The 16974-nt window shown below is 35.8% G+C and overlaps 1 protein-coding gene across 2 annotated transcripts in view; it reads left to right on the top strand.

Annotated features, from left to right (window-relative positions):
* SS18 (SS18 subunit of BAF chromatin remodeling complex) overlaps positions 1-16974 on the top strand; it is an 89385-nt gene that overhangs the window by 50904 nt on the left and 21507 nt on the right. For both annotated transcript variants that reach the window (XM_053571224.1, XM_053571223.1), the window contains exon 5: positions 5307-5528. In XM_053571224.1, the coding sequence (XP_053427199.1) occupies positions 5307-5528 (222 nt within the window). The remainder of the gene's footprint in view (positions 1-5306; positions 5529-16974) is intronic.

The raw sequence follows: 16974 nt of genomic DNA, 5'->3' as shown, positions 1-16974 counted from the left end.
GATACTAGATTGTTGATGACAAAACTGCTTTGAATGCCCCCGAGTACAAGCTCTCTTAGAGTTTGTTAGCTACAGAGCTACGTGACCTGTATTCAGTGTTTATCAGGCTGCCCTTGGGCTTTAATGTAGCTGACACACAGCATTCCTCTGATGAACAGAACTGGCTAAATTTAGTCTGTCTGAAACTATGCAATACAGTTGACTTTAGATGCTTTTTGGGAAAAAAAGACATTATGCCATGGCTTAAGAATTAAAATTTGTTTTTAAAAAGGTACTATACCATTTTCCTGAGTTTTTATTTACTTAAAAATTGATTCATCTCAGAAATAGTATCACTGGGAAAAACGCATAGGGGAAAACAAAATAGTCTCTAAAGTGCTAGTATATTTAGTATTTTCTCACTGATATTATTGAAGCTGATTTTACATTTGTTTGAATACCTGTGTTATCTATAATATAAAAACAGGAATTGATTTTAAAGCAAAATTAAAAGCTAAAAAATAATGTGAGCTTTCTTATACAGTGAACCTTTTCCTTTATTTATTTTAGGTTTGGAGTCACTAGAATGATATCTCTAGGCCATTAAATGCCTAATTTAATTAATTTAGTTAACCTTTTGTTGGTTTGAATTTGTAATGTAAAAAGTATCTTTAAGCTATTTTGTTTTTTTAACAACAGCAACAACTCATAGCTATAATTTTTGGTGGAGTATTCTCTATATTTAACATGAGAATATTTTTACTTCCTAAATTCGAAAGTTGGTTTCCTTAACAAAAACAATTAGCAATAATGGAAGTAAATTAAAATAACAGAACAATTAATTATTATAATTAGGAATTAGAGGCTGAGCATGGTGACTCATGTAATCCCAGTGCTTTGGGAGACTAGGCAGGAGGTTTGCCTGACCCACTGTACTCCAGTCTGGGCAGCAAAGCAAGAGCCTGTCTCTAAAAAATTAAAAAGAAAAATGGTAATAATTAGTATACTTAATGTAGTGTTCTTTTCTAGTTGATTGTATTGTTGATAACATTGTCCAAAGATGATGAGTATAATAAAATCAGCAAGAGAACACAGTACAAAAGAGGCAAGGTAAATTGGTTTATAAGATGATTGATGTGTGACTGATCTTGTAGGAGCGCAGTGGTGTTTTAGTGGCTGTCTCCTGTTTCCTGCTAAGGCTTGCAACATTGAGGACTCCCAGCTAGTGTGGAAGTAGGAATAAAAACATAACTACTTTTCAGTCTGTAGTCAGATTGTAGTCAGAAGAAACGTCTTGCCAAATCACATTTAGCTCAAGACACACTGTTTTTAGAACTGTAAGGGGTAGTGCTAGTGTAGGGTTAGTTAGTTAGGAGTTTCATAACTAGTCATGGTCATACCTTGAATTAGGATTTTGACTTGTCTTCTCCATGTAACATTCAAGCCTGAGGCTGAAGAAGCATTTGAGCAACAATGCAATTATTGTTAACATGACATTTTGTTTTTTGTGGAAGGCTATCTATAATAGTTATACTCTTTTATAAGCCAGAGATAATCAACCAGTTATGACATTGGTTATCCAGAATGCTGTAGAGCTTCCAAAACATTAGTTAAGAGATTCTTTAACAATAGCTATAAAGTTATAGTTAGGTATACAAGAATTTGGGAGGCCAGTAACTTCTATTTTCTTTGTTTCTTATATCATTTATCTAACCTTTTTATGCTCACAGATTTGTGTCTTAGCTCTTAATTTCCTATTTTAGTTTTGTTTTTAATATTTTACTTTGTAATCTCAGTTGTAGAGATACTTATATGCTGTTTGATCTTGGTTAAGTAACCTCTAAGCCTCAAATTCCTTTTTAAAATAATTGATTTTTTTAAACTCAATAATATGTGCATATGAAGCCAAAATCAAAAGGTACCAAAGGGTATATAGTCAGATTCTTAGTTCTAGAGAGGCATTGGTTTCTAGTTATCCTTCAAGAAATACTCTCTCTGTATATACAAATCCGAGTATATATTTGTTTCTTATTCTTTTTTTTTTAAAAAAAAAACATTAATGGTAGCACCCATCATATAGTGTTTGTATCTCTCTTAAAGAAAAATCTTGGAGACCATCATTCCCATTCAGTATATAAAGTGCTATCTTATAGGTGACTGAATCAAATTCTGTTTTATGAATGTACTTTATTTGAACATTTATTTCCCTTGTGGAAATACAGGTTTTTAGTTTTTTTGATATTACAAATTATGCTGCCTTGAAAATGCCTATAAATATATTTACAATGCATATATAGGCATATTTTTTCATCCCTCACATTCACATAAAAACTTTATACCTATAGGATAAATTCCTTGAACTGAAATTGTTGAATTAAAGATACACATGTGTTTTAAAATTTGATAGTGTGCTTTAAACCTTGAAAAGTTTTCTTTTGCACATTAGTGGTTCCTCCCTCCCCCAGATTGATGAACTTCCTTTAGCATTTCTTGAAAGATGGGTCTCACGGTAGTGAATTCTCTCAGCTTTTATTTGTCTGGAGAACACTATCTCTCCTTCATATTTGAATGATAATTTTGTTAGATACAGTATTCTTGGCTGTTTCTTTTTCTTTGAGACCTATACAAATGTCATTTCTACTCCCTCCTATTCTATATGATATCTTTGGAGAAGTCTGTTGCCAGACAAATTGTAGCTCCTTTATGTTATTTGCTGCTTTTCTCTTGCTGCCTTTAGTTAGGCTCCTTTCTTTGTCCTTGACTTTTGAGAGGTGGTTTTTTTTTTTTTTTTGAGACAGAGTCTCACTATGTAGCCCTCAGTAGAGTGCTATGGCGTCACAGCTCACAGCAACCTCCAACTCTTGGGCCTAAAGTGAGTCTCTTGCCTCAGCCTCCCAATTAGCTGGGACTACAGGTGCCTGCCATAACACCTGGCTATTTTTTTGATTGCAGTTGTCATTGTTGTTCAGCAGGCCCTGGCCGGGTTTGAACCTGCCAGCCCCTGTGTATGTGGCCAGTGCCCAGACCACTGAGCTACGGGCGCTGAGCGGACTTTTGAGTGTTTTGAGTTAACACTGGTGTTCTAAGACCTTTCCTGTCCTTGGATATTTATGTCTTTCTTAAGTTTTGGAAAGTTTATTATTATTATTTCTATGAGTAAGCTTTCTATCCCTTGCTCTTGCTCAGTCCCTCTGGAACATTGGTAATTCTTAGATTTGTTTTTTTGTTTTTTTGTTTTTTTTTTTGAGGTAGTTTTCTTTATCTTACAATCTTTGTTCCTTTTCTTTTTTTCCTTTTTTTCTCTCTGTGTATATTCAGATAGCCAGTCTTTGAGCTTACTGATTCTTTTCTCTGCTTGATCATTCTGCTGATGGTAGCCTCTAAAGAGTTCTTCAGTTCAGCAAATGTATTTCTTAATTCCAAGATTTCCACATTTTCCCCCCAATATTTTTCTTAAATTTCTCTGATAAATTTCTGAATTGCTTTTCTATGTTGTCTTAGAGATCACTAAGTTTCCTTTAAACTGTTATTTTGAATTTTTGTTCAGAGACTTCATGTGATTTTGGAGACCACTGAGTTTCTTTCAAACTGCTGTTTTGAATTCTTGGTATACCTCACAAATCACCATCTCATTAGGGTTAGTCACTGAACTTTTACTTTGTCCCTTTTTAGGAGATCATGGTTCCTTGTTTGCTGCAGTTTTTGTTTTTAAGGAATATATTTGCTAAACAAATTTTTGCCACTAGGTCACTTCTTTTTCAGCTCTCAATAACACCTTAAGCTCAGGTTCACTTTGGCTCTAGTAAATGGTCAAAGTGCTAACTGTCCTGAATGGAGAGGGGGCCCCAAAGGGATTATTTTGGCAGTATGGGAAGGCTGGGGATAGTGGGTCGTGCCTAGGGGACCTGTTGAATGTACCTCCTATTGTGTTGTGCTGTTGAACAGCCAGTCTGACTGGACATCTCCTTTGGCCATGTCTTCAGTGTCGGGATGGTAGTCCCACCTTCTTAGTTTGTCTCTACCTGTCTTCAAGACAGTCATGATGCTGCCTGCAAGCCAAGCCAAGGCAAGGATAAGTTTCCTGCCAGGGAACTAACGGAGGTGGAGAAGCTGATTTGCCACTTCAGCTTCACTTTTTCCAGTTTAGAAACCATGGTGGAGGAGAGATTTTCTCCTGCCCTTGGTGACCGGCAGACCCAGGGTTTGGGTGGTGGTGGGGTGGTGGGTGGTGGTGGTGGTGTTGCAAATGTGAAAGTTTGATTTTTCTACTGACTACTCAGAGTTTTCCCACTACTCTGTGGTCCCATTCTCATACCTGAACACTGGGTTATTGCTGGTGGAGATCTAGGCACTGTATATTTGTGTTTGGTTTTCTGTTAAGGAGAGTAAAGCCACTTTGCCCCTGTGCTATGATCTTAGAACTTCAAACTGGCTCTATATAAAAATAGTACAGTCAGCCCTCCATGTCTGTGGGTTCTGCATCTGTGGATTTAACCACCTCTGGATAGAAAATAATTTTATCTTTTTATTTTTGGGTTGGTTTGTTGGTCATGTTTATAATTTTTTTGTGGTCTAATTCATTAATATTTATGCTCTGGGTTTTCTGGCATACTTAAGACTCTTCCATTCCAAGATTATTTTAAAAATTCCCTTTTGTGGATTTTTTTGTATCCTCGTTTTCTTCTTTTATAATGTTTAAATTTATCAATATGGAATTAGTGGAAGGAATGAGACAGCAAATCCAACTTGGTTTTTCCAGATGGCTACTCACTTGTTGTAATACTATTTACTAAATTAGTTTTCTTTTGCCAGTGATACTTAATATCAACATTATTATCATTTACTTAACTATGTATTTAGGTTTATTTTTAGACTATAGAATCTGTCAATCTGTTAGTCTATTCATAATTTTAGTATTTACACTTTTAATTACTCTAGAATTATGATATATTTTGCTTTCTTATAAAGCTAGTTTTCTATTTTTTTTTTTTCCAGAATGTTTCTGGCTTTTCAAGAGCATCAGTTTCTGGGCGGCGCCTGTGGCTCAAGGAGTAGGCCGCCGGTCCCATATGCTGGAGGTGGCGGGTTCAAACCTAGCCCCGGCCAAAAGAAAAAAAAAAAATAGAAAGTCAAGAACATCAGTTTCTTAATCTGTAAAATGGGAATAATATCTATCTCACAGTATTTGCTGCCATTTGTTTGCTTTGATGAAAAATTAAAGTTATTGTTATTATCATGGTACAAAAAATAAAAAGCCTTTTAAAGCACTTGTGTATGGGCCATCTCTTTAACTTTCATATTTTGGTTCTCATCATTTTTCTTCAAAGGGCCTAACCATATGCCTATGCAGGGACCGGGACCCAATCAACTCAATATGACAAACAATTCCATGAATATGCCTTCGAGTAGCCATGGATCCATGGGAGGTTATAACCATTCCGTGCCATCATCACAGAGCATGCCAGTACAGAATCAGATGACAATGAGCCAGGGGCAACCAATGGGAAACTATGGCCCCAGACCAAATATGAATATGCAACCAAATCAAGGTAACTAAGCTTTGTATCTCTTGACTGGAATGCTATTATTAGCCTTTGAAAGTAAAGTGATTGTATCAAATTCTTAGCTGATTCATAAAAATGTAAGTTTTAAGTAAGTAAAAATCATTTCCATAAAAAGGCAATGTTGAATTTGAAACTAGTTTAAATTTCTGTTTTTTACATTTACAAATTAAATTGCTCCCTTTAGTCTTTTAAGCTGTGTCTTTTGGGCATTTTTTTTTTGGGCGGGGGGATGCTGTATTGTTTAATTGTTTTTTAAAGCCAATTAATGCATACCCAAATATATTTGGTTCAGAGCTAGAAAATGAGAAAATATAATTTTATCTTTATAAGTACAACCTCTTAAAAAAAAGTCTGCCCGGGCGGTGCCTGTGGCTCAGTGGGTGGGGCGCCGGCCCCATGTGCCGAGGGTGGCGGGTTCGAACCCAGCCCCGGCCAAACTGCAACAAAAAAATAGCCGGGCGTTGTGGCGGGCGCCTGTAGTCCCAGTTCCTCGGGAGGCTGAGGCAAGAGAATCGCGTAAGCCCAGGAGTTGGAGGTTGCTGTGAGCCGTGTGATGTCATGGCACTCTACTGGAGGGCGATGCAGTGAGACTCTGTCTCTACAAAAAAAAAAAAAAAGTCTGCCCTACAGTTCACTTTACTTACAAGGATATATTAATTTATATGAATTTCTCCTGATTATTATGGGTGTTTTTGATACTTTGTATCAGCTCTGAAAGGTAATACTAAAATAATTTTCTATTAGAATGCTCAATAGAGGTGCTGTTGTACTCTTGTCTTAGAGTTATGTGAGTCCATTAAAATTTATTATCAATCTCAGAGAATAAAATTGTTATAATGTTTCTCTTTTATGTATTCTGTGAGTAATAACTAAAAGCCAGGAAGTGGTGCTCTGTTCCATTAATTGTCTATTAAAACATTTGGCATATTGCCAACTGAAAGCTATTTCATTTACAAAATATGCTGAGGTTAAAAGCATAAGATAGAATTAAATGTATTTGTAATAAAATATGCTAGATTTTTATTATGAAAAATAGATCCCTGAAATGTACCCAGATAAAGTAAATAAATGTTAATCTGTTGATAATTATGAAGTAATATAATTTTACTTAATAAAAAATATTAAGAGTTTTTTTATAATTTTGATGAGTTACACTGAAAACAAAGGACTATAATAAAATAAGTTGTCAAGCATGTAGCTTTGCAAAACTGGTACTAGCTCCATTTATTTTTTACCCCAAATTATTTAGTGCCCATGGTGGAAATTGTTTATTTTCTTTTTATTAGGTCAATTAAAGTTTCACAACAACAGCAAGATGCAGTCAGTGCTAGATCAGAAAGGAGTTCAGATGTTTCTCCATACATTTTGGTTACCAGGAGAAAGAGCAAGAAAATTGATAATGGTTCTGGCAGCAGTTACAGTAATGATGGCACACTTCTTAGAAACTTATAGTTAAGAAAAGGTATGGTGTGTACAAAAATGGATGTTGCTGCAGCATGGTTCGATATGATATAAGATTTGAAGAAGAAAAAATTATGCATGCAGCAGTGTGCATGTAGAAAATAGTTATTTTTAGAGAAAAGTGTTGAGGTGTTTATAGAAATTTTTTACCCTAAGAAAAATAGAGAAAAAAATTTTTTTGCGTTAGACTTAAGGACAAACTGTTTAAAAATGTCATATTTTGTAAGAATGTACAGGTTTTCCTTTTATTATACTACAGTAATTTTATTACTTTTTGCTTTGTTCTCATTGTTTATGAATTTCTTAATAGAAAATACTCTATGTAGATATCTAACTTGAAGAAGGAAAAGATACTTTTCAAAAATAAAGTAAGACAAAATCATTGAGGAAATTTTTACTATTTTAAAGATCAAGACAAATGAAAAGAATTTCATTTACATTTTGATATTTCAGATGACATCAGACATGTTCAGGGTAGTATGGCCGTAGACCAATTTTTATTTATTTATTATTATTATTTTTTGTTTTTTGAGACAGTCTCAAGCTGTCGCCCTGGGTAGAGTACTGTGGCGTCACAGCTCACAGCAACCTCCAACTCTTGGGCTTAAGCGATTGTCTTGCCTCAGCCTCCCATGTAGTTGGGACTATAGGTACCCGCCACAATACCCAGCTATTTTTTGGTTATAGTTGTCATCATTGTTGTTTGGCAGGCCCTGAGCTGGATTTGAACCCGCCAGCTCCTGTGTATGTGGTTGGCGCCCTACCTGCTGAGCTATAGGTGCTGAGCCTAGACTAAATTTTATTTCAGAATCAAAAACACCACCACAGAAAATTACAGTCACAAGAAAAGGGGAAGTTTTACAGTGTTCTGGCAGTATCTGCTTTCTTAACCATTTAAATTTCTTATAAAATTTAAAAGTATTAAAAGTATTTTAATTTTATGTATTTACCTGTTGAATGAAAAAGTTATTTATTATGATGGTTTTATTAATGAAGTTTTCATACACATTTTGTTATAAACTTTTATAGATATATTTTACAAAAACAAGCTGCATATTTTATGTTAAACCTTTTTTTGTTTACACCTAAATAGGTGGAAGAAATTAGAGGACTGTATTTTAACTTTTTTTTTTTTTTAAGAAAAGCTTGAAAAATTAAGACTGTAAAGGAAAACACTTTTGATTTTCCAACTTTTGCTTGCATTTGTTGAGATATTACTAACTCTTTTCTGAGTTAAGATAAAGTCAAAAATCTTCCTTTGAATAGACTCCTACTTTTGCGTATTTATCTCTTTATCAAGAAAGGTACTTACCATTTTTTATAAGTGGGGTTTACTAGTCAGGGAAAAGAAATATTTGTGGAATGTCTTACACTAAAACTTGGTTAAGTGACGAAATGAAAAAAAAAACTAATTCAGAGAACTCTTTGAAAAGGGAACAATTAAATGGCAATTATTTAGTATATTGTATCAATAATTATTATTTCAGTGGTATTTATGGAACCTAACATTATGTGGTAGTAGTAGTTTTCTAAAAACATAACAGGTTAAAGTCTAGATGCATTCTTTCTATTAGTTTTGATGTGGCTTTGGTTTTTATCCTCCCTTTGCAGACTGGTGCAAGAATTCTTTTCTTTCTTTCTCCTCTCCTTACTTACCATGTTCTCTCAACTTGGGAAATGAATAAAGAGGTGAAGGCAGTAAGCTGTCTAAAATTCTCCTCATAATTTAGGAGTCTAATTGAAATTAAAGGATTGATACTTCAAAATTTATCATTTAGATTATTTTTAAAAAATGAGAAATGGTCTTCTAACTTTATGGGGTTGACTATTACATAATAAGGTACTCTGCATACTACTATTAAAGAAGGATATTATTTATAGTAACAGAATTATATTTCAAGCTTTTTCTTGAAAAAGAAAAACCAGAAGTATACAATGTATTTGAACTTCATTCTTTTTTATATTTATTTTGTTTTTTTTCCTTTTATTAAGTCACATATATATCATGAATACATTTAAGCCTTTGCGGAATTCAACGTGTTGATGTTTTGTACAAATTGGAGTGCTTACATCCAGCTAATTAACATAGCTTTCACCTCATTTACTTAATCACAGTGTTAAGACATTTGTGTTCTATACTTAATAGATTTGACTTGTACCCTTGAAATATGCTCCATAGATGTGGTCCCACTGTTTACCCTTCCCCTTCCCCTCCCATCCATCTCCCCTTCCCTCCTTCATTATTCTTTAAAAGGTGTTAGCTTTTTAATGGAAAAAATTTTTTAAACTAGGTACAAAGACTAATATAACAAAAGCATGCAGACCTATCCTTGAAATATTACTGTTTTGAACCTTAAGAGTAAAACTGCGTTTATCTTTTGTGTACCTGCTTAACATTATACTTCAACCAAAAATAGTTAAGGTTAGAATCCAGAAATCTAGACTATTATTTAGCAATATGAACATAGGCAATGTATTTGATAGGATGGAGGCATTAGTACTTTGTAATGTCTTAAACACTAGTGTTTAAGAATTTATGTCATTGCCAAGACAGGGGTCAAAATGTGTTGTGAAGGTTGTAGTTGTTAATTTTATGGGAAATCATCATGAAACAAAGACCCACAACAGAATCAGGATATATTCTATGCAGAGAGCACGCTAATAATGATGATAGCAGATATTTATGAAAAACCTATCATGTACTCCTTGGATTAAAAGGTGATTGTAAATTCTCTTTACTAGTTTCTGGAATGTGATATAAATATTCAACTTATGCCTATAATATTAAATTCATATCTCCTGCTTAAAAAAAAAAAGAGTAAAACTTGTGTTCAGAGTGAACCACTATCTTCTTACATAAACTTACATATATGTAATGTAAGACAATTAAGTTTGTGAAGTTGCCATCCTGTGCTTATGTTGGCAGCACTGTATAAACTCAGTAAGGTTGGTATATCACTGTCCAAAGCTGTGCTTTTGTCAACAAGTGATGATTTCTTTCTGAGTGGTGTTCGTGTTGTTAGGTTTTTTGTGTGCTGTTGGGAGAATGCTAGAGCTTGAATTAGAGAAATGAACAAACATTAGGTTTCTTGTTAAACTTGGCAAGAGTGGAAGTGAAATCAGGATCATGTTAGTCCAAGTTTATGAGGATAATGCCATGAAAAAAACAGCAGTGCACAAATGGATTAAATGTTTTTCTGAGGGGAGAGAAAGCATCACTTGATGAAGAGAGGTCAGGGTGGCCAATAGTGAGCACAGCTGACAGAAACATTGCAAAAATTGTGCATCAGAATCATTGGCTTACTACGAGAAGCATAGCAGACCAAGTAAATACTGATAGAGACATAGTCAGGAAATCATAATAAAAAAGCTTGGCATGAGGCTCCACACCTGTGGATCAGTGGTTAGGGCACCGGCCACATGGACCAGGACTGGTGGGTTCGAACCCAGCTGGGGCCTAGTAAACAACAACAACAAAAATAACTGGGCATTGTGGGGGCTGCTTGTCGTCCCAGCTACCTGGGAGGCTAAGGCAAGAGAATTGCTTAAGCCCAAGAGTTTGAGGTTGCTGTGAGCTGTGATGCTATATGTTAATCTTTTTTGATATCAGAAGGATTATTCATTATAAATTTGTACCAACTGGACAAACCATTAAACAAGTTTACTATTTGGAAGTGCTGAAAAGGCTGAGTGAAAAAGGCAAGAAGGGGAGGCGCCTGTGGCTCAGTGAGTAGGGCACCGGCCCCATATACTGAGGGTGGCAGGTTCAAACCCAGCCCTGGCCAAACTGCAACCAAAAAATAGCCGGACGTTGTGGCGGGCACCTGTAGTCCCAGCTGCTTGGGAGGCTGAGGCAAGAGAATCGCGTAAGCCCAAGAGCTAGAGGTTGTTGTGAGTCCTGTGACGTCATGGCACTCGACTGAGGGCTGTAAAGTGAGACTCTGTCTCTACCAAAAAAAAAAAAAGAAAAAGGCAAGAAGGACCTGAACTTTGCACCAGCAACTCCTGTCTCCTATATGACGATGATGCACCAACTCACAGGGCACTGTCTGTGAGCGAGTTTTAGTCAGTTACCAACTGTATTGAAACACTCCCCTTACTCATCTGATCTGGCTCCCAATGACTGAAGATCAAGAAATATTGAAAGGGAGACATTTTAATGACATTCTTTACATTAGAGGTAATTGCAGTGACAGCTCTAATGGCCATTCCAGAAAAGGAATTCCAAAATTGCTTTGAGGGTTAGACTGGGTGTGGGCATCAGTGCATAACTTCCCAAGGGAAATACTTCTAAGGCGACTATAGTGAAAATCAGCAAGGGAGATGCATAGCACTTTTTGGGGGATTTTAATTGTCAGGCCTCATAGAGCATAAACTCCACTAGAATTTTGAAAAGCTCTGAAAAGGCAGGAAGTCTGTCTGTTTTGCTCACTGCTGATGCTTTGTGCCTAGAGCAATGGCTGAGAGTGGGCATACAGAATCTGTTTCTTCGATGAATATAGATTGGGACTAAATGTCATATGATAACTTGGAAAGATAGCTATTGCCTTAAAGATGTATATTTAATGAAGCAACAAGCATAGTCATTATAGTATGAAAAGTCAAATTAGAATAGAGAGGCTTTCCAAAGATGGCCAACAGTTATATTTGTTAGATATGTGTGTATTTTTCATCCCTAGGCATTACAAAGCTAATATACAGCTAGATATCTGTGTATTTTTCATTCCTAGGCCTAGTAGCTTTCCTCATTCAACAGAATTTTACTAAATGTATATTCAAAATATAAGAAGTTTTACAAATTGTTGTATTTATGTTAAAGAATGTACATGGTATTTCAGGACAGGCACATTGGCTCACACCTGTAATCCTAGTACTCTAGGAGACAGAGGGAAGAGGACAGGAGTTCGAAACTAGCTTGAGTAAGAGAAAGACCCCATCTCTTTTAAAACAAAAAAAGAAATTAGCTGGGCATGGTGGCCCATGCCATTAGTCTCAACTACTTGAGAGGCTGAGGCAGGAGGATCTCTTGAGCCCGGGATTTTGAGGTTGTAGTGAGCTGTGATAATGCCATTGTACTCTGGCCTCCAAAAAAAAAAAAAAGGACTTTACAAGTTTGAGTGTTAATTCTACAGACTTGGATTTAAGTGGTGGCCCTGTAGCTTACTGTTTTTGGAATCTTTGACCAAATTACTTAATTTTTCTAAGTAAGATTAAGTGATGCATGTAGAAATCCTGACTCAATTGTTTGTGTAATTTATATAAAATCTGTTGATTGGAATAATCAAGGATTTTTTTTTTTAATTGTTGGGGATTCATTGAAGGATTTTTTTTTAATGAACATAAAAATTTGAGATTGGTTTAACAGCTTTTATCTTTTTTTCAGCACAGCATCTAGTTTATTTCTGGTTTTAGCTTTTTTTGAATAGTATTAATTAATTCATGTGGCCAAGTTGCAAATAATAATACTGTAAAATTATTGTGCTTTCCATCAGTGTGCTCTTTGGTTAGAATGATTCAGAAGCTTGACATTATAGAAGTAGGACCTTTTTCTTTCAGTACCTAAACTGATCACAATCATTATGTAAGTTTGAAGGGCAAAGAGTATGCATTGTCACAGCTTGCTGTATTGTATTTCCTCTTATTATTGTACAATGGATTATTCTCTCATAAGAGATGTACCAAGCAGAGGTGCTTGAGGTTTACTATTTAATTGTGCATGTGTCTTGTGGTAGTGTAGTTTCTTCTGCCCTTTGTTACCAGTATAAATACACTTTGTGTTTTATTTTTTAATTTTTAATTTTTTAAAAACTGAGATTTTATTTAACATATCCTTTGTTTGTTTGGGACATATCTCTGTTGCTCCAGGGTGGAATATTGTGGCATCAACCTTAAACTCTTGGGCTCAAGCAATCCTCCTGCTTCAGCCTTCTGAATAGCTGGGACTACAGACGACTTCCATAATGCCTAGCTAGTTTTTTTCTTTTTAGTACAGATGGGATCTCGCTCTTGCTCAGGCTGGTTTTGAATTCCTGAGCTTAAAGCAATCTACCCACCTTGGCCTCCCAGAATCCTAGGATTATAGATGTGAGCCACTGTGCCTAGCCTAACTTCATTATTTAAATGGCAGCATTCTCTATATGGCTATACCATAATGTATTTAGTAAAATCATATCCAAGTTTTGATAGATGTTTCTAGTCTTTTACTGTTACAAATACTTTTAGAACAAACATCTTTGTGCCTGTATCTTTGACTACTTGTGCAAGGTTGTTTTTTTTTTTTTTTTTTTTTTTTTGAGACAGAGCCTCAAGCCCTCACTCTGGGTAGATTGCCATGGTGTCACAGCTCACAGCAACCTCAAACTCTTGGGCTTATGTGATTCTCTTGCCTCAGACTCCCAAGTAGATGGGCCTACAGGTGCCCGCCACAACGCCCAGCTATTTTTTTGTTGTTGTGGTGGTGGTTGTCATTGTTGTTTTAGCTGGCTCGGGCCAGGTTTGAACCTGCCAGCTTTGATGTATGTGGCTGGCACCCTACCCACTGAGCTGCCGGTGCCACCATTGTGCAAGATTTTATAGGATTAAGTCTAGAGATAGAATTGTTAGAATAAAATATATGAATACTTAAAATATTTGAGGGACAATTGCCAAGTTGTTTTCAATAAAGGTTGCATGTGGTCACATTCCTACATAGTGTGGACATTCTTATTCTACTATGTATCTAGTGGATTTGTAGTAGCATGTAAACTATATATTCAGTATTTATATACTCAGCCTTTCTAATGTTGGCTAAACATACAGGGAGAAAATGTAATCTTGTTTTAATTTGTATTCGATTATTAGTGAAGCTGCGTAACTTTATATGCTTACTTGCCACTTGCATGTTTTCTGTGAATTTCCTATTCGTTATAGATTCTGTGGTTTAATTTTATTAATATGAAGAAGTTCTTTATAGATTATAGATGAAAGCTATTTACCTAATGTGACTTTCATATATGAAAACATTTTGTTAGTTTTAGGAGATGGGAATTTAACTTTTTAAAATGGCTTGTTTCAGTGGTAGGATTCTGATAATGGAAATATCATTTTGCAAAAAGAATATAATTATTTATATTAGGACTTTGATCGAGCATTTGCTATTTTGTGGCAGATAGATTTTGATAATTATTGCCAAATACTTTGGAAGATTTAACATGCTTATTAAGATTTTAAAAGGTCTGAGAAGTTTTACAGTAAATAAACTGATTGCTTTTGATTACCATGAATCTATTACATCATGAATCTCTTATTTTTTGACATATTCCTTATCAAAAATAAGAGCTGATATTTAGTGAATGCCCTGTAGTCCAGGGACTATATTGAAATGCTTTATTTGTATGTCTTTTTGAATTTAATTCTCATAGCATTTTTGAGATAACAGTACTGTTGTTATCCTCATTCCATGCATGAGAAAACAGATATCCTATGGAATACAGGTAGGTCTCACTTTGTGCAGTTCTGATCAGCATGAATTTCAGTTACCCCAGTTAGTTTAATAACACCTGTTACCCCAAAACCACCCTTCAAATTTCAGTTACCGTGGTATGTTAACTGTGAATAATTGGATAAAGTACATCCTTAGTTGTTATCTGTTCAATTTACAAATCACTATGTAAATAACAGATGCCTGTCATGATTAGTGACGATTCATACCACTTTCAGATTTTGTCAGTGATTGGTCACTGTTTATCTGTCAGTTCATGTACCTATAGCAAAACTTATAGTTGTGTTGCTTCCAGCAATAAACCTATGTGTTATTTTACAAACTTGGATATTTGAAAGAGGGAGTTGGCCAACAACGATAAAAATGTGACAAAGAAATGAAAAGTGATAGTGCTGGGCGGCGCCTGTGGCTCAAGGAGTAGGGCGCCGGTCCCATATGCCAGAGGTGGCGGGTTCAAACCCAGCCCCGGCCAAAAAACCACAAAAAAAAAAAAAGAAAAGTGATAGTGCTGGAAATGAAATCCATATCCAGTGTAAATAGAGTTATAGAATAAATTGCTGGCCATGGGAATGTTGACACTGCTGCCATTTGAGAGAATCTAGATAGGCGCTGCAGGTGCTTAATGAAGGCAAACTCATTGATACAAATAAAAGTGGTTGTGATGAAAAAGATATTGCAGAGGAAGTGAGACCGGCAGAATACTGAAGGGTGCATGTGGGAATACTTAAGGGAGGAGTCATAGCTTGATGTGCTTGCATTACTAGTACTAACGATTTTATAAGTTTGAAACCAATATTCAATTACTAATTGTTAGTTGATTAGAAATGTTATTAGGAATAGGGAACAAAGTCTAGACAAAGGGAGACAGTTATGGGGATTTTGATTCAGACCCATTTTCCTGGCTTTGAGCACAAAGTGCGACATCCTGTCACTTTAATTCTAAAGCCTGGCGTATTGTATACCTCCCCTCCCCCCACAGCTGCAGTGCAGTAGCTGGCTGGAGGTCTCGAAGCTACTTTCTGCCAGGGCAAGGCTGTGTCCTCTGAGGGAGTGGTTTTTGGAAATTAAGAATTTAATTTAAATTTCTTAATTTAATTCTTTAAATTTTGTCCAACTCAGAAAGACTTAATCCAGACTAGATAAGGAGAAGAAAGATCTCTTTTCTTCTGTCTCTTGATTGGGCCAGAGGAATCTATCTGTTTGGACATAGAGCTGTCAGAGTATTAAAACATCACATCTGTGGTGTGTGACTGTTGGGTCAGCTAGGATTTGGTCCTTGAGTCAGCCTCTGATTGGCTTCCTTATCAAGACTGTGTTTACATTAAGACCATAATACTTTGAAGCAGTAAAAAGTAACAAGTAAATCCATGCAATTAACGTAATCAGCTGTAGAGTTAGTCTAGTTAGTAGGATTGCAAGCGCAGCAGTAACCATGATGGGATTGTTTACCTTGCTTTCATGAGATTTATAACTGTAACACTGATGGATGAAATAAATACAGAGCTAGCTTAATACTCAGGGTGGCATACTGAAAACCTCATAAGGAAGTGCATGCCGCCTCCCGAGCCCTGCTGCTCTTAAAACTATCTCATTGTCTGTGTCTATATTTCTCTATATTAATATTCTATAATTCCTACTAATAATGTTTTGGTCTCCTCAGGCCACCAGGAAGTAAACCCACTATGTATCGAGGCTGATCCCCAACATAATCTCAGGTTAAAGAAAGTCTTGGGGATATTTTATAACATTGAAAGTTCAAAGGATAAATGTTGGAAGTTGGTCCAAACAATCCTTCTGAGTATGACAGTTTGCTAAGCTATGGAAAAGATGCTTACTCTCAAATCATCAGTTACACTATTAGGAGAATGGAACCACTGTTCAAACTACTCTTGATAAAATTTTTACAAAGAATTAAAACACTTTAACTACTATTATGTATTTATTTATTTATTTTTGAGACAGAGTCTCACTTGATCACCCTTGGTAGAGTGCCATGGTGTTATAATTCACAGCAACCTCAAACTCTTAGGTTCAAGTGATTCCATTGCCTTAGCCTCCCAAGTAGCTGGGACTACAGGTGCCCATGACAACACCCGGCTATGTTTAGAGACGGGGGTCTCGCTATTGCTCAGGTTGGTTTCGAACTCGTGAGCTCAGGCAATCCACATGCCTTGGCCTCCCAGAGTGCTAGGATTAGAGGCGTTAGCCAGCACACCTGGCCCAGGATTTTAAATTTGAAAATGTTTTGTTTTTCAGAGATGGTGTTTCGCCAGGCTGGCCTCAAGTGATCCTCCTGCCTAGCTAATCCGAGTAGCTAGGATTATAGGTGCAGCTACAGTGCCCAGCCTTAAAACAATCTCAGCATTTCTAATGTTTTAAATTAAAATGAACCAAGTTTTTTTTTTTTCTATTTCTCTATGCATTTGTAACTGACAGTAATAGAGTTATTAATAATTTGGGAAAAAAAATTGTAAAGGCCATGGAATAACG

Source organism: Nycticebus coucang, chromosome 19 (genome assembly GCF_027406575.1).
Source record: "Nycticebus coucang isolate mNycCou1 chromosome 19, mNycCou1.pri, whole genome shotgun sequence".
In the NCBI taxonomy this organism is placed as follows: domain Eukaryota; kingdom Metazoa; phylum Chordata; class Mammalia; order Primates; family Lorisidae; genus Nycticebus; species Nycticebus coucang.
Note: the sequence above shows the minus strand (reverse complement) of the source record. Positions and strands in the feature narration are given on the sequence as shown.